Raw genomic sequence first — 24,275 nt, forward strand, 5'->3', positions numbered from 1 at the left:
AAAAAGGGTAAGGGGAGGATTTTCTCAAAACCCCACCAAAAAAACCACCTTAAAATTTTTCTTTTACCTATATAAAATCCCTCCCCAAAAAAAATCCCTCCCCCCCCCCCCCCCCCCCCCCCCCCCCCCCCCCCCCCCCCCCCCCCCCCCCCCGAGTTTTTTGGGAAAACACCCTAAATACCCAAAAAAATTTTTAAAAAAAAGAAGAAAAAAAATTCCCTTTTTTTTAAAAAAAAAACACTAAAATGATTTTGGGCCAATTGCTCTTTCCCCAACCTGCCCAATTGTGTCTTCTGGGGCAATTGCTCTGAACCTGCCAAGCTCCATGGCACGGAGAGTAGCCTCCAAGATTACTGGAAATCCCTCAAGCCCTAAACTGACTAGGTCTTCTATCTTGTAGAGTGTGTAGCAGACGTACAGTAGACCATAGGAAATCTGGGCCTGTAGAACACAACATAGGAAATCAGTATCCTCCATTACATCATGTACTAGAGCAGGTGTTGATTGAGACTACAGATGATGTCTATCTGACTTAGAACTTTTGATTTGAAAAGAAAACTAGAAAACTGACAGGTCAGGGCGGGTGGGCGGACCAACAGACGGACATATTGATTACTATAGGGCACCTGTGCGGGCTCTAATTACACACACTTCTGATACAAAAGCAGTGTGTGAAGTGTGAGGATGATCGGTCCATTTGAACTTACGCTATTGCGCTGAAATGGTGATCAGAACAAGGAGATTTGCTCAAGGTAACTCAAGTAAATGAGCTGAAACAAAGTATTAACAGGAACAGTGACTTTGACCTTTTAACTGAAAAGAGTTCCCAAACAGGCACTCCCAATAAGGAAGCTGTGTGCTAAGTTTGATTTTGATTGGTCCATTTGAACTTAAGTTATTGTCTGGAAAGCGTGATGTTGATGGAATGGTACTGGCCGGCATTTCAATATCCTGATCAAGGAGATAATAATTCCACTCTACCAAGTACCACCTTATTCCTTTCTACTGACACTATATATCCATCAGAAGGGTGCTCGAGTGATGGACGATCTAAATACCAAATTTCCAACACAAGAGGAAATCTATACACTAGAACTACACATAATTATATGTCTTGCCTGTCCTGCTTTAATTGTCTATATATATTGAGCAAACTCCAAAACTCACAAAAATTTAATTTTTTTTTCCAAAATCAACAAAAATCTCTGATTGATAATATTGAAACACCCTAAATACATTATAGACATGTGTAAATAATGATGTATTGAAAAACAATATCAAATTTCACAAAATCACTTATTCTCAAAATTCACCAACTAGAATACATTGTATGTTTACCCCAAAATCACGCTTTCTGAAAAGTGAGAAGAAAATACACACTATTTACTAAAAAATTCATTCCAATTTGGCTATAAAATAATTTGTGAATCTATTGGAGAAGTAATAAATATTTTATATCTAGGTTTGGTTAGAAAAACGTTAAATACTTTTTGAGCACAGATCTTTAACAAAAGGGCCATGTCCCATAAATATGGTAATGTGACAATTGAACCATTATATATAGAGGACCTAACCACAAATGTAATATGAGCCTTCGGCAAGTTTATATGAAATTAATGAACAAGTGTTATAATTCAATATGACATGTTAGATTCTATCTATCATATCATTTGTGGAACACTACTACAGATATGCTTTCGATATTTCTCCTCTATATAAATCTGATTGGTGGAAAACACACTTTTCCCTACATAGACTCTAGTGTGACATCATTTATAATGATATGTCATTGATCTATGACATGATGTCACTGTCATTTATCTATGACATCATCGTCATTTATCTATGACATCATCGTCATTTATCTATGACATCATCGTCATTGATTTATGAAGTCACCATGTACATTCCACCACATGGATTCCTTACCCTTGCTGGCATACTTCAAGTGTGACCAAACAAGAACTTTGAACAAGAGGTAAAAACATTGACACATTAAAAGATATTAAAATGATCGAACTATTCTGCGTGTCTAATAAGCAATCTTGTATAGACTTTTTGGGGGAATTTTAAATCAAGGTTGGTGACGCCTCACTTACAAATATTACATCAAAGTTCCTCTTTTGGGACCCTTTCCCTCTGTCCCGAGGGTCAGACCTGCCTCATTTATATTAGATATATCAGTGCCCTCATCTTATGATGTTTCACCCCAAATTTGGTAGAAATTCACTCAAAGGTTTAGGATAAGTAGGGTTTGAAAGCAAATTCACAGTTAAGTTCCCTTTTTGGGCCCCTGCCACTCGGGCCCCATGGGGCACACCAGCCTTCTTTATATGAAATATGATTGTCCTCCCCAAATGGTGTTTCAAAATAAATTTAGTTGTAGTCTGACCAAGGGTTGGGGGGAGGGGGGTTGGGGGTTGGGGGTTGGGGCAATGTAAGAGGTCACCAAAGTTCCCTGCCACTCGAGCCCCATGGGTCACACCAGTCATTTATATAAAATATGATTTCCCTCCCTCTAAGAATGCTTCACACCAAATTCTGTTGAAGTCTCCTTTAATGTTAAAGTAATAGCGTTAATGATAAAGGAGTAGCATTTTGAAAATAAAAGTTTAATGGCTGACGGCTACAGGCCCAATATTAACTCCATGAGACTCTTGGTTATTGAGAGGAAGTCGTTTAAAAGATTTTAGCCTATTAGACCCATGTGACCTTGAATGTGGGTCAAGGTCATTCATTTGAACAAACTTGATCACCCTTCAATGGAGCATGTTACACACCTAATATCAACTTCCTGGGCTCCTTGATTATTGAGAAAAAGCCGTTTAAATATTTTAGGAAGACAGACCACGGCATAAGCTCACTTGCCCTTCAAGCAGGTGAGATAAAAAGTGAAATGTTGATGACAACAACATCACTGCTGCTAAAAGAAAAGTAACACTAAAACTTTCACTGCTTTGTCAGAGGTGAAGCAAAAACTTGTCTGGAAAATGCAACTAACCAAAGTTATAGAGTATATTGGAAATCCAGGTAACTTCACCTGCCCCAGTATTGATTCCTTGTTCGATACAGACGTAGGTATGTCTGGTATCTACATCTACCAGTATGACGGTGTCGAATAAAGGTGAAAAGTAATCACTTCTTAGTAGTTTATACAAAAGGAGTTGATCCATTGTACGTGTCTTAGTTCTTGTAGATCTCCGAGTGGATACTTACATAAACATGGCTTCAAAAATGACACAAGGATGACAGAAACGCCAAAATTAAAGGATGACAAAAACGCCAAAATTAGACCAAAATTAAAGTATCATGATTTACAGTATTCCAATATGCTATGTTGATAATTTTTAACAGTGAGAAATCTTACATGACCTTTGACCTGACATATTAAACCTAGAACACCACCTTAGACATGCCCTCCATATCGACCTCTATGGTTTCTAGTCGAGGCACAGAGCAGGGTTTCTTCTTTGGTCTGTTTTTCTGTTTACGTGATCGCTTCATGGGCACTGCACTGGAAACACAGTCATTCTCTGATTCATCACTTTCTAAGGATGAGGCTGAAACCAACAGTAGTAATTCAGCATTAAGATTAGAATAAATCAATTGAAGTGATTTATTTTTGTACATCAACACTTCTAAGGAAAAAACAATCATTCCATGTGCATTTGTTTTTATAAAAACAATCATTAACAAGAAAATTGAAAAACAAATTTAGATTTTTATAAAACTCATGTAATTGCGAAATGCGTAATCGAGGAATCTTAACAAGGTCTGAATTCATCTCATTGAATCATTCATATTTTAGGTCATCTGACCCAAAGGGTCTGGATGATCTATAGGCATCATGCTCTGTCTGTCATGCACTATCTGTCATGCTCTGTCTGTCATGCTCTGTCTATCGTGCTCTGTCTGTCATGCACTATCTGTCATGCTCTGTCTGTCGTGCTCTGTCTGTCGTGCGCCGTCTGTCGTGCTCTGTCTGTCATGCTCTGTCTGTCATGCTCTGACTGTCATGCTCTGTCTGTGTGCTCTGTCATGCTCTGTCTGTCATGCACTGTCTGTCATGCTCTGTCTGTCATGCTCTGTCTATCGTGCTCTGTCTGTCGTGCTCTGTCTGTCATGCTCTGTCTGTCATGCACTGTCTGTCATGCTCTGTCTGTCATGCTCTGTCTATCGTGCTCTGTCTGTCGTGCTCTGTCTGTCATGCACTATCTGTCATGCTGTCTGTCGTGCTCTGTCTGTCATGCTCTGTCTGTCGTGCTCTGTCTGTCATGCTCTGTCTGTCATGCTCTGTCTGTCGTGCTCTGTCATGCTCTGTCTGTCATGCACTATCTGTCATGCTCTGTCTGTCGTGCCCTGTCTGTCATGCTCTGTCTGTCATGCTCTGTCTGTCATGCTCTGTCTATCATGCTCTGTTTGTCATGCTCTGTCTGTCATGCACTATCTGTCATGCTCTGTCTGTCATGCTCTGTCATGCTCTGTCTGTCGTGCTCTGTCTGTCGTGCTCTGTCTGTCATGCTCTGTCTGTCATGCTCTGTCTGTCATGCTCTGTCTGTCGTGCTCTGTCTGTCGTGCTTTGTCATGCACTGTCTGTCATGCTCTGTCTGTCATGCTCTGTCTGTCGTGCTCTGTCTGTCATGCTTTGTCTGTCATGCACTATCTGTCATCCTCTGTCTATCGTGCTCTGTCTGTCATGCTCTGTCTGTCATGCTCTGTCTGTCAATCACTATCTGTCATGTACTGTCTGTCATGCACTGTCTGTCATGCTCTGTCTGTCATGCTCTGCCTGTCGTGCACTATCTGTCATGCTCTGTCTGTCATGCTCTGTCTGCTATGCTCTGTCTGTCGTGCTCTGTCTATCGTGCTCTGTCTGTCGTGCTCTGTCTGTCGTGCTCTGTCTGTCGTGCTCTGTCTGTCGTGCTCTGTCATGCTCTGTCTGTCATGCACTATCTGTCATGCTCTGTCTGTCGTGCTCTGTCTGTCGTGCTCTGTCTGTCATGCTCTGTCTGTCATGCTCTGTCTGTCGTGCTCTGTCTGTCGTGCTCTGTCATGCTCTGACTGTCATGCTCTGTCTGTCGTGCTCTGTCATGCACTATCTGTCATGCTCTGTCTGTCGTGCTCTGTCTGTCGTGCTCTGTCTGTCGTGCTCTGTCTGTCATGCTCTGTCTGTCGTGCTCTGTCATGCTCTGTCTGTCATGCACTATCTGTCATGCTCTGTCTGTCATGCTATGTCTCTCATGCTCTGTCTGTCATGCACTATCTGTCGTGCTCTGTCTGTCATGCTCTGTCATGCTCTGTCTGTCATGCTCTGTCTGTCGTGCTCTGTCTGTCGTGCTCTGTCTGTCATGCTTTGTCTGTCATGCTCTGTCTGTCATGCTCTGTCTGTCGTGCTCTGTCTGTCGTGCTCTGTCTGTCGTGCTCTGTCTGTCATGCTCTGTCTGTCATGCTCTGTTTATCGTGCTCTGTCTGTCGTGCTCTGTCTGTCGTGCTCTGTCTGTCGTGCTCTGTCTGTCATGCTTTGTCTGTCATGCTCTGTCTGTCGTGCTCTGTCTGTCGTGCTCTGTCTGTCGTGCTCTGTCTGTCATGCTCTGTCTGTCATGCTCTGTTTATCGTGCTCTGTCTGTCATGCTCTGTCTGTCATGCTCTGTCTGTCGTGCTCTGTCTGTCATGCTCTGTCTGTCATGCACTATCTGTCATGCTCTGTCTGTCATGCTCTGTCATCCTCTGTCTGTCGTGCTCTGTCTGTCGTGCTCTGTCTGTCATGCTCTGTCTGTCATGCACTATCTGTCATGCTCTGTCTGTCATGCTCTGTCTGTCGTGCCCTGTCTGTCGTGCTCTGTCTGTCGTGCTCTGTCTGTCATGCTGTGTCTGTCATGCTCTGTCTGTCATGCTCTGTCTGTCATGCTCTGCCTGTCGTGCACTATTTGTCGTGCACTATCTGTCATGCTCTGTCTGTCATGCACTATCTGTCATGCACTATCTGTCGTGCCCTGTCTGTCGTGCTCTGTCTGTCGTGCTCTGTCTGTCGTGCTTTGTCTGTCATGCACTATCTGTCATGCTCTGTCTGTCATGCTCTGTCTGTCGTGCTCTGTCTGTCATGCTCTGTCTGTCATGCACTATCTGTCATGCTCTGTCTGTCATGCTCTGTCTGTCGTGCACTATCTGTCATGCGCCGTGCGCTATGCACCATTAAACTTTTACTTTCAAAATGCTACTCCTCCTTAACTCCAAAACAGATTACTACCAAATTTGGTGTAAAACATCATTGGGGGAGAGCAATCATATATTATATAAATGAGGCTGATCTGACCCCTGTGGATAGAAGGGAAAGGCTCCAAAATGAAAACTTTACTGAATTTTTGCTTTAAAACCCTATTCTTCCTACACTTTTGAGTAGATCACAACCAAATTTGGTGTGAAACATCCATTCATATTTCATAAGAATCATATTTTCTATAAAAGAGGTTGGTGTGACCCATGGGGCCTGAGTGGTGTCATTTTGCTTTCACTTTTCACTTTGGAGTGGATTACATCTAAATTTGGTGTGAAACATCCTTTAGGAAGGGCAATCATATTTTATATAAATGATACTGGTGTGACCCATGGGGCCTGACGTGCGGGGCTTTAATTGGAGAATACTGGATATTTTGCTTTAAAACTCTACTCTTTATTAACCCTTGGGTGAATTACAACCAAATTTGTTGTGAAACATCATTTGGGGAGGGCAATCAAATTTTATATATATGAGGCTGGTTTAACCACTAGGGACAGACGGGCGGGCTCCAAAACGGGAACTTTGCTGAATGCTTGCTTTAAAACTCTATTCCTACTCAATCATATTTATGTAAATAAGGCTGGTCCAACACCTGGGGACAAAGGAACTGGGTCCTAAAAGGAAAACTTTGCTGAGACTTTGCTTTCAATATACATGTGTAATGATTCAAATGATCATTAGGGGCCATGGTCCTCTTGTTTCTCTTTTTACAAGGTGATGGTATCTACTAAAATATTTTACAAAAAGAACATTACTATTTTCTTATTGTATATGTGGTTTGTGACATTGAAATAGAATATTTCATTTACATTGAATCCATTAAATTATATGTGAAAAAAAGCTAAACTGTAGGCCTTTTTGCTGATGTGGATTAATTTTTTTATCTTCCTTAAAGTGTATTATTTCAGGCAAAGATCTTGATGTACCTGTCGATGATAACATAGGAATTGAAAATCTTTGTCAAAGTTCATCTGAAAACAACATACCATCACCAGGTCTGTCCTTATGTCGGGAACAACCTGGGTCTAACGGAACCAACTGTTTGGACTGTGATAAATGATAACGGCCCATTGCAAAGACTCTCATAAGATACTCAAAAGTAAAAGTATGCTGAAAACTCGCACACAAAAACATACATATTTTGAGGCATAATAAAAACAATAAAACACATAGAACAATAAAACACATAGAACAATAAAACACATAGAACAATAAAACACATAGCTACCTTCACTGTCCAGGACCTTGTTACAACCAATGACGGAGTACTGAAACAACAATTTGTAGATCTCTGTATTAAAATGTTACAATTTATTTAAGAATCATCTCTTAATACTGTTTAAATCTTAAAGGCAGTATTCACCTAGCCACATTGTGAATTTATTCTTTATCTGATATATATAACCTTCTCTTTGATAACAAATAAGCCACACCAACATTTATCTTAATCCTACTGATATCTATAACCCTATATTTGATAACAAGCCACACCAATCCTACTGATATCTATAACCTTATATTTGATAACAAGCCACACCAATCCTACTGATATCTATAACCCTATATTTGATAACAAGCCACACCAATCCTACTGATATCTATAACCCTATATTTGATAACAAGCCACTCCAATCCTACTGATATCTATAACCCTATATTTGATAACAAGCCACACCAATCCTACTGATATCTATAACCATATATTTGATAACAAGCCACACCAATCCTACTTATATATATAACCATATATTTGATAACAAGCCACCCCAATCCTACTGATATCTATAACCCTATATTTGATAACAAGCCACACCAATCCTACTGATATATATAACCCTATATTTGATAACAAGCCACACCAATCCTACTGATATCTATAACCCTATATTTGATAACAAGCCACACCAATCCTACTGATATCTATAACCCTATATTTGATAACAAGCCACACCAATCCTACTGATATCTATAACCCTATATTTGATAACAAGCCACACCAATCCTACTGATATCTATAACCCTATATTTGATAACAAGCCACTCCAATCCTACTGATATCTATAACCCCATATTTGATAACAAGCCACCCCAATCCTACTGATATATATAACCCTATATTTGATAACAAGCCACCCCAATCCTACTGATATATATAACCCTATATTTGATAACAAGCCACACCAATCCTACTGATATATATAACCATATATTTGATAACAAGCCACACCAATCCTACTGATATCTATAACCCTATATTTGATAACAAGCCACCCCAATCCTACTGATATCTATAACCCTGTATTTGATAACAAGCCACACCAATCCTACTGATATATATAACCCTATATTTGATAACAAGCCACACCAATCCTACTGATATCTATAACCCTATATCTGATAACAAGCCACACCAATCCTACTGATATCTATAACCCTATATTTGATGACAAGCCACACCAATCCTACTGGTATCTATAACCCTATATTTGATAACAAGCCACACCAATCCTACTGGTATCTATAACCCTATATTTGATAACAAGCCACACCAATCCTACTGGTATCTATAACCCTATATTTGATAACAAGCCACACCAATCCTACTGCAGCTGATAACACACTACCGTTTATCATGAAACATTCCTTGTGTATTAACTTTCATTGTTTTCATGGTTGCTATGGAACTACCAATATAAATACAACCATGCTATGGAACTACCAATATAAACACAACCATGCTATGGAACTACCAATATAAATACAACCATGCTTAGGGCTATGGAACTACCAATATAAATACAACCATGCTTAGGGCTATGGAATTACCAATATAAATACAACCATGCTATGGAACTACCAATATAAATACAACCATGCTTAGGGCTATGGAACTACCAATATAAATACAACCATGCTATGGAACTACCAATATAAATACAACCATGCTATGGAACTACCAATATAAATACAACCATGCTATGGAACTACCAATATAAATACAGCCATGCTATGGAACTACCGATATAAATACAACCATGCTATGGAATTACCAATATAAACACAACCATGCTATGGAACTACCAATATAAACACAACCATGCTATGGAACTACCGATATAAATACAACCATGCTATGGAACTACCAATATAAATACAACCATGCTTAGGGCTATGGAACTACCAATATAAATACAACCATGCTTAGGGCTATGGAACTACCAATATAAATACAACCATGCTTAGGGCTATGGAACTACCAATATAAATACAACCATGCTTAGGGCTATGGAACTACCAATATAAATACAACCATGCTATGGAACTACCAATATAAATACAACCATGCTTAGGGCTATGGAACTACCAATATAAATACAACCATGCTATGGAACTACCAATATAAATACAACCATGCTATGGAACTACCAATATAAATACAACCATGCTATGGAACTACCGATATAAATACAACCATGCTATGGAACTACCAATATAAATACAACCATGCTATGGAACTACCAATATAAATACAACCATGCTATGGAACTACCAATATAAACACAACCATGCTATGGAACTACCAATATAAATACAACCATGCTATGGAACTACCAATATAAACACAACCATGCTATGGAACTACCAATATAAACACAACCATGCTATGGAACTAATAATATAAATACAACCATGCTATGGAACTACCAATATAAATACAACCGTGTTATGGAACTACCGATATAAATACAACCATGCTATGGAACTACCAATATAAATACAACCATGCTATGGAACTACCAATATAAACACAACCATGCTATGGAACTACCAATATAAATACAACCATGCTATGGAACTACCAATATAAATACAACCATGCTTAGGGCTATGGAACTACCAATATAAATACAACCATGCTATGGAACTACCAATATAAATACAACCATGCTATGGAACTACCAATATAAATACAACCATGCTATGGAACTACCAATATAAATACAACCATGCTTAGGGCTATGGAACTACCAATATAAATACAACCATGCTTAGGGCTATGGAACTACCAATATAAATACAACCATGCTTAGGGCTATGGAACTACCAATATAAATACAACCATGCTATGGAACTACCAATATAAATACAACCATGCTATGGAACTACCAATATAAATACAACCATGCTATGGAACTACCAATATAAATACAACCATGCTATGGAACTACCAATATAAATACAACCGTGCTATGGAATTTCCAATATAAACACAACCATGCTATGGAACTACCAATATAAATACAACCATGCTATGGAACTACCAATATAAATACAACCATGCTATGGAACTACCAATATAAATACAACCATGCTATGGAATTACCAATATAAACACAACCATGCTATGGAACTACCAATATAAACACAACCATGCTATGGAACTACCAATATAAATACAACCATGCTATGGAACTACCAATATAAATACAACCGTGTTATGGAACTACCAATATAAATACAACCATGCTATGGAACTACCGATATAAATACAACCATGCTATGGAACTACCAATATAAATACAACCATGCTATGGAACTACCAATATAAATACAACCACGCTATAGAACTACCAATACAAATACAACTTATATTGTTGTAGCTGTTATTATTGTTGTATGGAGTAGCCACCAAAGTTTGTACCTAAAAAATAATTTGAAAACACCAAACCACGAAAAAGAAAGAACACATACCTTTATTGACAATCTCAACAGTTTCCTCAATATGACCACCCCTAAATTGTACAGTTTTTTGTCTATTTTCATCATTCCGAAATGCATCAATGTCTCAAACCTCAACAACATCACAGGAAGCTGTTCCTCATAAGATCTGAAACAGGCATTGTGTAAATGTATCATAATTGCCCAAGTTAAAATTCAATAAGTTACACTTTCTTACTGACATAGGACAGTATATTCAAATCAAATCTTCACACTGAAACATTTTCTTCAGGTTGGACTAGGTTAGACTAGAAAATGTCTGCAAGACATAAATGCCCATAATCTATATACAACAATGCATCTGTCATACAACTTATATCCCCCGCCCAACAAAGTTGGAGGGGGATATACAAATGGGTTATGTCCTTCCTTCTAGATTTTCAAGTTCGATTATCGGCATATTGCAGATATTTAATGAGGCTACTGTGACCTGATTGGCTGATTGCTTTCCATACGATATCTTTTGATGGAATAATCAATTTTGATGAAACTTGCTCGGTAGACTTTTGTGTTAGATAGTATTATTCCTTCCCAAACAGTGATCTGTGTATACACTTTAAACCATATTTAGTTAGAACTATCTAGTAGAAAGAAAAAGGAAAATGCAAACATGGTCAGCCCATTTTGATAGTTCACTGTACAGTATATGTTATTGAATCTTACTGGTTATGTTGAATACTTTCACAGGAATTTGATGACTGAACACAAATACATGTAATGATTCTAAATGATATTTCATGTGTTTCATGTTTTTATGTATGTTGCCCACTTTTATTTCATGTAATACCAAATTTTCATGGGCAGGGGATCTTGACGACTATGTCCTTGTTAATCTTGATCAGGTGTAGAAAACAATGTTGTGATAGTATGGTGTAAATATGGACCAAATCTGAGATGGTATGACACTGATTCAGAATGGGACAACATGATGTAATCCTGGAAAATACTAGCCGCAGTATACCACTCAACTACAGAGATCTTCACTTCGATCGGTTGAGGGTAGACTAGTAAGCCAGTGGTTCCGGGTTCGATCCCTAGCGGAGGCAGTGATTTCAAATTTAATCACTCATGAGCTCTGTTGCATCGGCGCCAATGTAGGGCCTCGGGAATTATACTCATTGCTGCTTACGAAAGCATCGATGTTACTTCTGGATAACTGGAGGAAGAATTCTTTCCTGGAGGGGGAGTATGTAACCCTGCAAAATACTAACTGCAATGTACCACTCCGCTTCAAAGATCTCTGTAGCTCGATCGGTTGAGCGTAAGACTAGTTAACCAGAGGTCCCAGGCCCGATCCCTACCAGAGGCAGTAAGTTAAATTTAAGAAATGGTACACTCTGTTACAATGACACAATGGGACTGCCAGAAATAGTAACACTATATGCCCCCACCCCCCGAAAAAGTTGGGACATGAGAACTATACAAGGAGAAAGAACTAACAAAGAATGCCCTGTGAGTTACTAAACTGTCACAAGATGTTACAATGTACGTACGTGGTAAGAGGTTTCTGTCTCCCACACAGCAGTTCATCCAGTGAATCAGGAGGATCGGGTAAAAGACTGGCACACAAGGGCTGGTAGAAAGGTGCCCGTCTTGAAGCCCCAAAGACGCCCTGAGAACTGCTGTCATCACAATTCATGGAAGAACTTGATATGTAGTTTTCCAGTGGGATGGAATCTAAATCCGACCACTCGGAGGCAGTTATAAACCTATCAGGATTGTCTATGTTCTGAGTGATGCTGGAAAACAAACACAAATTGTACTGATAACGTGCCTCAGGTTGTATCTGTCTAAGCTGGCACTATAAAGGTCACATTATACAGTAACTGTAGGTAAATATTTTAGGCCTTATCACGATTAATAATGATTATGCTAATTACACTTCTTGTTGGAAAGCATTGTGGCTGTGCCAATTCATCACTGATCTGCTTAATTCTTAATGAACCAAATAAGTCTTACGTTTACAGATCTAAGTTGATATTGTTAAACTGAGGGGGTACACCAGATGTCAAACCTAAGATGTCACAAGATGTCAGATCAGAACTTTATAGATCAGAGAGGTTATTGTTAGACTGAGGGGGTAAACCAGATGTCATAAAACTAAAATGTCAGATTAGAACTTTTGGATCAGAGAGGTTATTGTTAGACTGAGGGGGTACACCAGATGTCATAAACCTAAGTTGTCAGATCAGAACTTTACAGATCTTTACAAAAATGTTGACAGATGGCTATAGGACAATACCAACTAGAACAGAGACAGGTCAACAGGAGCCCTATCTTGTGGCAATATATCCAAATTATTGTCAACATCTGCCCATTTAGGTTGAGGTTTGACATTTCGACTTCAAAAACAATTGCAACAAAGCAAAATATGCATTTAACATTTAGTATGAATATGATGTGACTCTTGTTTGCTTCCAGCTCCCAATTTGCTGCGGTAACAGAAATGTAAATACTTGACCAGAAACCTCCCTATTAAGTGCCAGGGTTGTAGTCAGAGATCCACCTTGTCTTTGACCTTTGGACCTAAATGACCTTATAACCTTTAATCCAGTAAAGGGCTGCAATAGCCCACTTTCTTAGAGCATTGGCCACATAATCTCCGGTGAAGATCTGAGGTGACGTGAGCACTACCTACCAGTGACAGTTAGTGTTTTTTGAGAAGTTAAGAAAGAACACTTTAGAAAGACACTTTACCTTTACACTTCAACTGCTCTGGAGGGTATGTGACAGGCCTCCTTATGTTGTTCAGTGAGGTAGCCACTAACTAATACAAGGAGACCTCACCTCTGTTCCCAAGGTGATAAACCCAGCAAACAAACTATATCTAGTGACCTTGATCGTCAGACTAATTTTGCTTCATAGTGTCATAACAAAATGTTCATCAGTGAAAAAATACTTAACCTGACACTGACCTTAAACCATTGGATATGTCAGTTGACTCCTGATTTACTTCTCTTAGAAGAATTTTAAAGAATGTGCTATTTTTGCCACATTGGGCCCCGACCCTCAGGCCACTGGCAGGCCAGACTCACAGTTTATACAAAATGGTTCCCCTTTACACAAGGATGCTTCTGACCAAATATGGACAGAATTCTTTCTTTCCTACAGAAGAAGAAAGATTTAAACCAATTTGGTGCATATTTCCACTATTGAGCTGTGCCCCTCAGGCCGCTTGGGGGCTAGGTCAACCGTTTATACAAAATTGGTTCCTCTTCACTCATGGATGCTCTAAAATTTGATTGAAATTTGCTGTGTGGGTCATGACTAGTAGTGTAAAGTTGACAGACAATTGATGGATGCTGCACCAAGGCATAAGCTCACTGGCTCTTTGGGCCAGGTGAGCTAAAGACGTGAACCTAGCTGTCTACGAATGACACCGATGCCAAGAGTGTAGGAGTAGCTCCCCAGAGAGTCAAAAATTGACCCAAAAAAGTAAAGTTCAAAATATGACAAAATTTGAAAGAAAAAAAAACAGAAATCATTTTCAGACATTGAATCCACACTGTGATCCTCCTATTCTCAAATTATCATAGGTAGGCCTCTTATCCTCAAATTATCAAAGGTAGGCCTCTTATCCTCAAATTATCATAGGTAGGCCTCTTATCCTCAAATTATCATAGGTAGGCCTCTTATCCTCAATTCTACCATGTTTGCTATGCAGCGCCAGTTTTGATTGGTTTAAAACCATGTATTATTTTCCAATAACCCACGCTCGTGCCAATAATACACGCTCGTGAGTCACAGCTGTTACAATTTTATATACCTAATATTCACCCGTTTTATAAAAGGTTACTATAGCCGAGTGGGCTAATGGGTTAGTCTTTCAATAATTTTTTATCACAACGCGAGTTCGAATCCTACGGAGGCCCCCCTCCTTTTTCTTTTTTTTATCCTTTTTTTTTTTTATTTTCAAAATCAATGCCATATGATAGACGCTCTTGATCGTAGTAATGTATTGCCTGTATATTGAGAGAAGTGAAGACGCTATGGTTTTTTTTCCCCAGAATGCCTCATTCAAGATGGCTGCCGAAATTTGGCAGCCATCTTGAATGAGGCATTCTGGTAGAAAAAAAACCCATAGATGTCATCAATTCTCTCTACTGTATCTATGTTTTCAAATACAGAAGTGACATACCTTTCTTTGTATATTGTTGAGATTTTATCTTTATAGGTTCTTTTTGGACATCTTCTTCTTTCAATATCTGTTGTTGATGATTCATGTTGTATACCAAAAAACATTGGAACCAAATTCGTCAGAGGTCTTGGTGATTAAAACAAGATCTCATGACGTTATTGACTTTCGGTATGCTAGTATGGTATGTTAATGGCTAGCCGGGTTGGATTTCACGACGTTATTGACTTTCGGCATGCTAGTATAGTATGTAGATGGCTAGCCGGGTTGGTTTTCATGACGTTATTGGCTTTCGGCATGCTAGTATAGTATGTAAATGGCTAGCCGGGTTGGTTTTCATGACGTTATTGGCTTTCGGCATGCTAGTATAGTATGTAAATGGCTAGCAGGGTTGGTTTTCATGACGTTATTTGTCATGTTTTGTCATTATTTTGTCATTATTTGTCATTTTTGTCATGATTTTGTCATTATTTGTCATGATTTTGTCATGTTTTGTCATTTTTTTGTCATGATTCTGTCATTAATTTTCTGAGAGGACAGACATTCTTCAATTATAGCTGTCTTGGAGATTGGAATCAATTCAATAGAATTCTAATTGAAAAAAATAACGTAATTCATACTTTGTTTTTTTTCTTTTATTATATTCACAAACGTATATACAAACAATGATTTCTTAATTAAACAATCAATATTTTTATAAGTTATGGATTGCAATACATACAGTCACTACACAAAACCTGCAATTAATAACAATGTATACTCATTACTATTATAACAAGTAACGTTCAAGATGATGAACGAAATCATCTACAATGTAAGTATTGGCATGCCATTCTGATTGAAGATAATCAGTGATGTCATTCATGGTTATTCCCATCTCTCGGTGAACCAAGTAATAGATACAATGTTGACCACACACTAGAGAGTCCAAATGCTGTACTGCAATGGGATTATAAATCCATGTTTTACATTACTGGTTTAAGAAATTGATAAAATCTAAATGAAAGGGAGACAATCCATAAGGATCATAATATTCTCCACGTCTTTCTTTATCTATATACACAGCAATCCAATGTTGCCCTTGTTTATTATCTGGGTCAGTATTACAAACCATGAGACTAGGAACTATGGCAAGCCAAAGTGGAAAAAAGTCACTTATTTATGGATATCCATAAATCATTTCGAATATCCATAAATCATTTCGAATAATTGTGTTGCCAAACAGTTACCGCAGCGCTAGTTTAGAGAGTGATTTCATTTTTTTTCAATTATTATTATTGCTATTAAATTTCTAGAAACAATTGTCTTTTGTTGTCGAAAATGATAAATTTCCCTAGATTTGAAATATCTTTAATATTTCTTGTTTCTAAAAGTTGCTCAAATTTCTGCATACTAGGTTTTCGTTAGTAGTACGGTTTGATGAAACGTTTTCTGATATTTGCGTAAATGCTACATTTTATTATGAAACGGTACTCGTCTTCAATATCACCACAGTTGCACAATTACAAATTCTATCTATCTGATCAAAACGTCCAATTTCAATATTCAACTTCAACTTCGAAGGTGATTCAACTTATGAGAAGACAGCCTATTTATTTAGATGCTGCGTACGTATACATAGTAGTCAATGGTTCGGATTGTATTTCAATATTCATGTATATGTATCTACTCTTGTTGGTGAAAAAACCCATTTGAACCTGTTGAATGTTTTCCGAAAAGGCAGTCAAAGTGTCAAATGTTGGGGGTTTTTTTCGCTTTAGAACAAATTATTCTATTTTATTGTGTAAATGTATATTGATATAAAGACACGTACTGCCTGTTGTCTAATCCTTTTGTTGTCACAATAAAACTTGTTGAAACCACAATGTAAGCAGGGAGGGATCTCAAAATAAATATACAAAATGTATGAACAATAAAAGATCGCGGTCTTACAAAAACAAAGCGACGATATACGATGTCTGATCACAACAAAAACCCCAGATAGCATGACTACGTTGGGCCAACGTTGGCATATGGTTGTACGGTTGGCCAATGGTTGGCGTTGGTCATACAACGTTGGCCCGACGTTGGCCCAACAACAACTTGTTTTACTCGACAGCAAGTGAAGATAAGTTGGGAACACTACGTTGGCCCAACATTGGCCCCCTGTTAGTACATTTCAGTGCTGAATTACCTAGGTTGGTCCAACGTTGGTCCTACGTTGACCCGATGTTGTAAGCCCAAGCAGGTTTACAACAAATTCAAACAAAAGTGATTATCTGTAATCAAAGTTGATATATATATATTATCAACCATTTTAAAAAATACACTTCATAAGATTTTTTAATAGTGATTTTTTTTTCAAAATCACTATATAATAAAATGTATTATTTGCGTGAGATTAACTAATCATAAATTAAAGTCTTTTATACTGTAGTAAAACAGGAACAAGGACATGAATGTTTTGGTAAATATTTTAGTGGCCGGTTTAAGGATGCCATTATCTATGCATGTTTACTGCCACAAAACTGGGTCAGCGCTTCTCACAGCAAGGGTCGGACCAGTTCCCTTGGTAACCGTGACATCTGATACTAGGGATGGTCAAGCTGCCTGCAGATGTTACATTCTTATCAGGGACCTTGTCCGAGCTGTTTAACTGGTTGTACACAGTACAGTGCTATTTCGACTTACACAGAAGATATTTGGATTAATCACGAAGAAGAAAGAGAGCATTTCTTTGATCAAAAGACAATGTAAGTAGGCTATATGATTTGCTTTTTAATTATGTTTCAATTCCTGAAGTAATTTTAGTATATTAATTAATTCCACAAGACCACCTGCCGTACGTACACTACCGTACGTACACTTTTGCTTGCTAGATATCGGGGTCATAAAGTTTTCAGAATTTATTTTTCATTTCTTACACACACACATATATATACTAAGTATATTTATCTACAAAATGTGTGTAGCTGTTCCATGTTCAATGTCAGATCGTTTGTAATTACCTTGTTTCTTGATAAAGGGGGCAGATTGCCTCGAAAATACTTGTCTGTACTGTCGTTATTACTACTTGACAAATTTCATATATATATATAATCTATTTATAATAATGTAAATTACTGTAATGCCATAATGCCATAACTGCAGAAATGTCCAGGTTAGCGATTCAGGCCATCGATCTGTGCCGCTTGATTTTTACATTCTGTGTAGATTTGATATATTGTTTATTTATTCCAACAGCTACAGTAAGGAAGAACCGCCTGTGTGCGACAGCAACAGATTCGGAAATTGAAGCAATTGCAAAAGATTGGTTCAGATTTGCTTGTGATCGCGATGGTGGCAGGAAAAGGAGAGAGGAATAAAAAAGGACACAACAGGCAGCTACTGCAACTATCAATGCTGTGCTTAGTGACAATTCCGAACAGGACTGATCTGGGACAGATAACTATAAAATTAACATCTGATAATCATTTATCAGTTTTGACTCTTTATAATGATACCATAACATACTGTATTCAAAACTGTTGATTGTAAAGGAGAATAATGTACATTTAATCACTGTATTGTCATCATATACAAATAAATTGTAAAGCACTTGCCAATATGACAACTGATTAATTTTTATGTTGCCAGCATTACACATAAGCATCACTTTATCTACTGTTTGTTACGTTGGGCCAATGTTGGGCCTATGAAGGTGAAACCAATAGTTGGAAATACACACTTGAAACCAACGATGGGCCAACGTTGGCAATCTGACATACAATATTGGTCCAACGATGGGCCAACATTGGTTATCTGACATACAATGTTGGTCCAACGATGGGCCAACGATGGGCCGATGAGCAAAATTACATTGGGCCAACGTAGTTTGCCAACATTGGCCCTACGTAGTCAACATCTGTGGGCCAACGTGGGCCCAACGTAGTCATGCTATCTGGGACATTTTGTTTCAGGCTCGTAATGTTTGCTGTGTTTTCTTTCTATGGAAGATTAGTAATTTGTGTGATTAACGTTAAATATAAAATCTATCAGTGAAGTTGTGGATGAGATGGAAAAGTAAATCTACATGTACGTGTATCCGAACTGTATTGAAAGCTACTTTCGTTTTCTATTGTTATTGACCAATAAACGAGCGCGATAGATTGGCAGTGTGTTTTTCAGCCAATCAGAGCAAGGTGCTTAACGAGGTTCTTAGATCGTAAACGACACTCGCCTCACTGATTTATGGATATTTAATATGCACATGTCTTTTTTTTCGGAACTCCTCTAATAGTGCAACCAGACATAGGGGTCGCTGATTTATGGATATTTAAAAATGATTTACGGATATTAAAAAAAACGCGATGAATTATGGATATTCATAAATTGCCTGTAAATATCCATAATTCGTATCTTAATATCCATAAATGAATTATGGATATCCATAATTAAAGTTGATTTATGGATATCCATAAATAAGTATTTATGGATATCCATAAATCGAATTATGGATATTAGAATTAATTATGGATATTAAGAATTATTTATGGATATCCATAAATGAATTACGGATATCCATAATTCATTTATGGATATCCATAAATAGTGACTTTTTTCCACTTTGGCTTGCCATACCGGCTTGCCATAAGGAACACTAAAAGGACATGAAGGTAATGTATTTCTAGCATACACCCCTGGAAAATGAGGAGAAACGGCTGGTAGGATCAGTTCTATTTCTAAAGTATTCATCATGCACTATAATCAAAAAGAATTTGCCGGTTACGATCTATTTCTATGATATTGTCAAATTCAGCATACACCACAACGTTTGATGGTATTGGGTAGGGCTGTTCCGAAATGCACTTCCAAAGACAAGTTTCCCTTTTTTATAAGATGAAATGTGCCCACTTCTGAAAGATCGGTGTCAGATCAAATCCAAACAGGGTAAAACCAGTGCCATATTCATCCTTTGAGATGTTATTACCCTCGTCACGAAACGTTTTGCCGGTAGTGTTAAACAGGCCCATGTAGCTTCTTACGTAATGTTTCTGGGTGAAATTTGGCTGCAAAGGCTTGGTGGGGACTTGTTTGCCATCCACGTTCAGGACAACAAAATTAATATCAAAATCTTTAATATGAAAAGAATTCTTGGTGATGAGTCCACTATAGGCATCACTGTCCACACATCCGATGACCAATCTCTTAGGCATTTGTCCTAGAAAAAGATTATCCTTTACAAAATTGTGATTTCCTCTTGGAACGGAAAATACTTTCATTGCAATTCTTCTGATTGGGTATTTGGCAGGTGATATTTCCAGGGCTTTTGCATGGGCCAGTCTCACCGATGGACTCGGTCTAACTTTTCTCACATTTAGATAGATGTCCTTGATGACAACTTTGAATTCTTTGTTTTCTCCCATCAAACAGAAAACATCTTTACTTCTGGTTAACGTTATTTTCATGTTCACATTATTGACAAGATATCTTTCCTGGGCAAATAGTCAGAATGGAGTCTTCCCATCATTTCCACAGATCTACTGATTGCTGTTGACAATTTCCTCTTGGTGTAGCCATGATTATCGTTTCCAGCCGTGTCTATTTGCGCAGCTGTATCCTTATACCACATTCCACTGGTCAACTGAGATTCTTTGGCTGCAGGACCATAGCTGAGTAGTGTTTCAAGGTAAGCTCTGAATGGATACATATTGTTGGGTGACGAGACTAGTTTTTCATTGAGACAGACGCTGACATCCCCGAAGAGAGAATGTAACCAAAGATTAACAGGTGCAACGTTCTCATCAGTAAGGTTGGTGTTATCATTATTGAGGATCTGTGCTTTCACGTAGAGGGAAGTATTTGCTAGATCCAAGTAATCATCTCCAGCTCCTGATACGTCAAAGACATAAGGGCCACCATCATTGACAGATGTGACCGTTCCAATTTGATGCCAGTATCCATCTTCTACACTGGTTTGAGTGGGTGGTGTATCGAATAAATCTAATTCTGACTGGACACATTCACAGGAGTTCTGATGAACTAAAGACATCTTTCAATGCCACTCTGTATAAACTACACACACATATATATATATGCCTTTTTTTGGGAGGAATCATGCATCAAAGATATCTTTTGCTCTATGCTGATTGGATGATTCTTTCCTTTTCCTTTTTCTCCTTCCAGATGGCCTTAGGTCTTGCAAAGCTTTACGCTTAAGCTGATCTCTAGCAGCAGTTTTGATGTTTTCCCCCTTTAGCAAATCACTAGTCAATTTCATGCCAGAATCAATTGCTTGTTTTCCTACAAGTCTCACTCCTTTCTTCACAATTGGAGTGATGCTCTTCATTCCAGAATGTAGTAAAGGCTTAATGGTTTTGAATAAACCTCTAAACAGACCTCCTATACCATGACCTCTCTGCATTCTCGTTCCTCTGAAGACATTTCCACTACCACCCCCCCCCCCCCCCCCCCCCCCCCCCCCCCCCCAGCTTGATTCAAGTAATACCTATCAAATAGGTTTCTATCACATTGGTGAGCAGCTTTCATATCGATTGCTTTTCTTCAGTTTGAGCCTAATAATAATTTCTTATATAAACCTTTTAGTTCTGATAAATTAAACCTAAAGAATGCCTCTTAAAATGTAAGGTGACGACAACTTTTCCTCTCTCAAATGGAATGGGTTTGCCTGTATCGTCTCTCAACATTATTTCTATTTCTTGAAATTGACGTTGTTGTAACGGTACATAATGAATTGGTTGGAATTCTTTACTGATGACATGTCCTGGCATATCCTCAATTGGAACTATTCTGACAAGTGGAACCCGGGGAATCACCCACCATCTGTGGTTCAACCAAAGGACAGTAGACATAAATGGAATAGAAACCTTGACGAACGTCAGCCATGTTTCCTGCCAGTGTGTTTTCCTTCAGAAAACCGTGAATACTTAAATCCTAACAATTTTGTCAGCAAAGGACTGAGATTTAAACGTAAGCCAGTAGATATAGTCAAAGTTACCCTCTGATCAATTTCATCAGTAGAAATCTTGAACATATCTCCATGTGATACCATTTTTTGGCCCCCCATATGTATTCTAAAATATTGAGCACATTGGGATAATAACCTGGTTTAACGTAAAGTTTTAATGCAGCTCCGGGATCAAATTCAACATTAGCAACATTGTCACTGCCACCAACGATCATCTCCAACCACAATTCACCTTCACGTACGTTGAACCAAGAGTAAGGATATTGAATTTCAGCTAGACCCATCTCCCAAGAACCTTTGAGATCTAGAGGTTGAGGCAAACGTGTCTTGTAAGTTGTTAATGTATTGTCTTGAAAGTACTCCATTGAACTATTACTGGGAAGGGTTATGTAAAACATCTTTCTTTTTCAGAGTAGGACTAGGTATTAGATAGCCAATACCACTGCTCAACAAAGAAACCCACAGAAACTCTAGTGGATGACCTATGCTCAGATGATAGATGCTACAGCAGATGATGATATAGATGATGCACACTTGACAAAAGAAAACAATTTCTTCTCTTGGCAGTTTGGTACCAAACAACAACCACTTAGAGGTTACACTGGTATTGTCAGTCATTTTATTATGATTTGACTGGAGTGTTTCGATGACTTTTATACTTTTTCCGGGCTCTAATCTGTAGGCTTAAATTTTTTCCATTTCTTTAGCATGTCTGACGCTGGTTTTCTAGGTAACGTTGATCGTGAAGTGGGTGTAGAAAAAGTGTTGTAGCCACTCTCATCACTGTATTCCTTCCAATCCATTTGTGTTGGAGATAGGAGGGTGTTCTCAGATGTAGTCAAAGGGGTAGCTCCAGATGGTATCGTGAAAATCTTGATATGTAGCCAAAGGGGTAACATAGATGGTGTATGAGTAGATTGAGATGTAGCCAATGGGGTGACTGGAGATGGCATCATAGATGTAAGAGTAGCTGGAGGTCTAGCCAAATACATTTCAGATGGTATATTCTCTCTTATCGTTGGTAAAGGAGTAGAGGCAACAGTTTGCATTTTATCCAAATATTCTTTATTACTTATCCAGCTCTGAGGGACATTCAGATCCCTTAAAGCTGTTAGAAAGGTATTCATCCCCTGAGGACTGACGTGTTTCAGAGACCTTTGACGTGTAGCGTTGCCCACTAAATCCACTAGATTAGAACCTGAAATCACCGGGGCACCTTTATATCCAAATTCTCCTTTGTCGTTCCACTTGACTACCTGTTTTAATCTATCCATCAACATTTCTGTCTTAGATTGAGCAGTTTTTGTTACACTCTGCAAAACAAGTTTACGTGTGAGGTCCTCTTTGGGAAAATTTTCGATGGTAGTGACTACCTTGGGTGTTAAACCATCCTGTTTGTATTGTTAATGTCTAGAAAGGTATTTTCTTAAATCCTGTTCATACAAAGTCATTTTTTCGTCAAGTGGAAGATCTTCACGTTGCAAAGTACTTGCCATTTCCCCCTCAATGTGGTGAAGGGATTTCACGAAAGAGTCTACAGGAGGCTTAGGTCTGAAGTTGGTGATGGGACCTTGTACGTCCAGTATCTTTTTTTTCATCTTTTAAATAGACCGGACAGGACTTGTGTTGCCAAGGGTAGTAATATGGATGTGATGGCAGGTAAAAATCTTCCTTGTTGAATGATACGTTTTTTAGTTTTGAACGGATATTTCAATAATTGTCTACACTTTTGTTTGTGACGGGACAACCGTTTCTTTTGCTTTGGTGTCAAAGGCAAACGACCCTGTAGAATGTTGTGTATACACTCACATAAACAGTATATGAAACTTTTACTGGCCTTTTCTAGGATGACTTTGCGTATATAAGGTTCGGCTTGGCAAAAAAACTCCAAGTCTTTACAATGTTTCTCCAGATATGAAGACATCTTCGTCAAACAACATCTACCTTCCATGAAGCATATATATACGTTTTTAGGTGCCATACACAAACTGATACTCTCCAGGAAATATACATGTACGTAATCGGAGATCTGAAGGAGTGTTTTGTTTCAAATCTACTAACAGATATCCATGAGGATGAAGAGTAGCATCCTTGTAGGCTTCCATCAGTAAAGTTTTACCTGGAAACATCTGCTGAGA

At 38.3% G+C, this 24,275-nt stretch overlaps 1 protein-coding gene across 1 annotated transcript in view; it reads right to left on the reverse strand.

The window, feature by feature from the left end:
- Positions 1–240: 240 nt before the first annotated feature.
- Positions 241–24,275, reverse strand: part of LOC117324845 — a 45,650-nt gene continuing 21,615 nt past the window's right edge. The window contains exons 9-13 of the mRNA XM_033880674.1: positions 12,550–12,795; positions 11,030–11,165; positions 7,506–7,545; positions 3,406–3,560; positions 241–441 (exon numbers count right to left, since the gene is read on the reverse strand). Of these exons, the coding sequence (XP_033736565.1) occupies positions 241–441; positions 3,406–3,560; positions 7,506–7,545; positions 11,030–11,165; positions 12,550–12,795 (778 nt within the window). The remainder of the gene's footprint in view (positions 442–3,405; positions 3,561–7,505; positions 7,546–11,029; positions 11,166–12,549; positions 12,796–24,275) is intronic.

The sequence above is a fragment of the Pecten maximus genome, chromosome 4 (genome assembly GCF_902652985.1).
Source record: "Pecten maximus chromosome 4, xPecMax1.1, whole genome shotgun sequence".
Classification (NCBI taxonomy): Eukaryota; Metazoa; Mollusca; class Bivalvia; order Pectinida; family Pectinidae; genus Pecten; species Pecten maximus.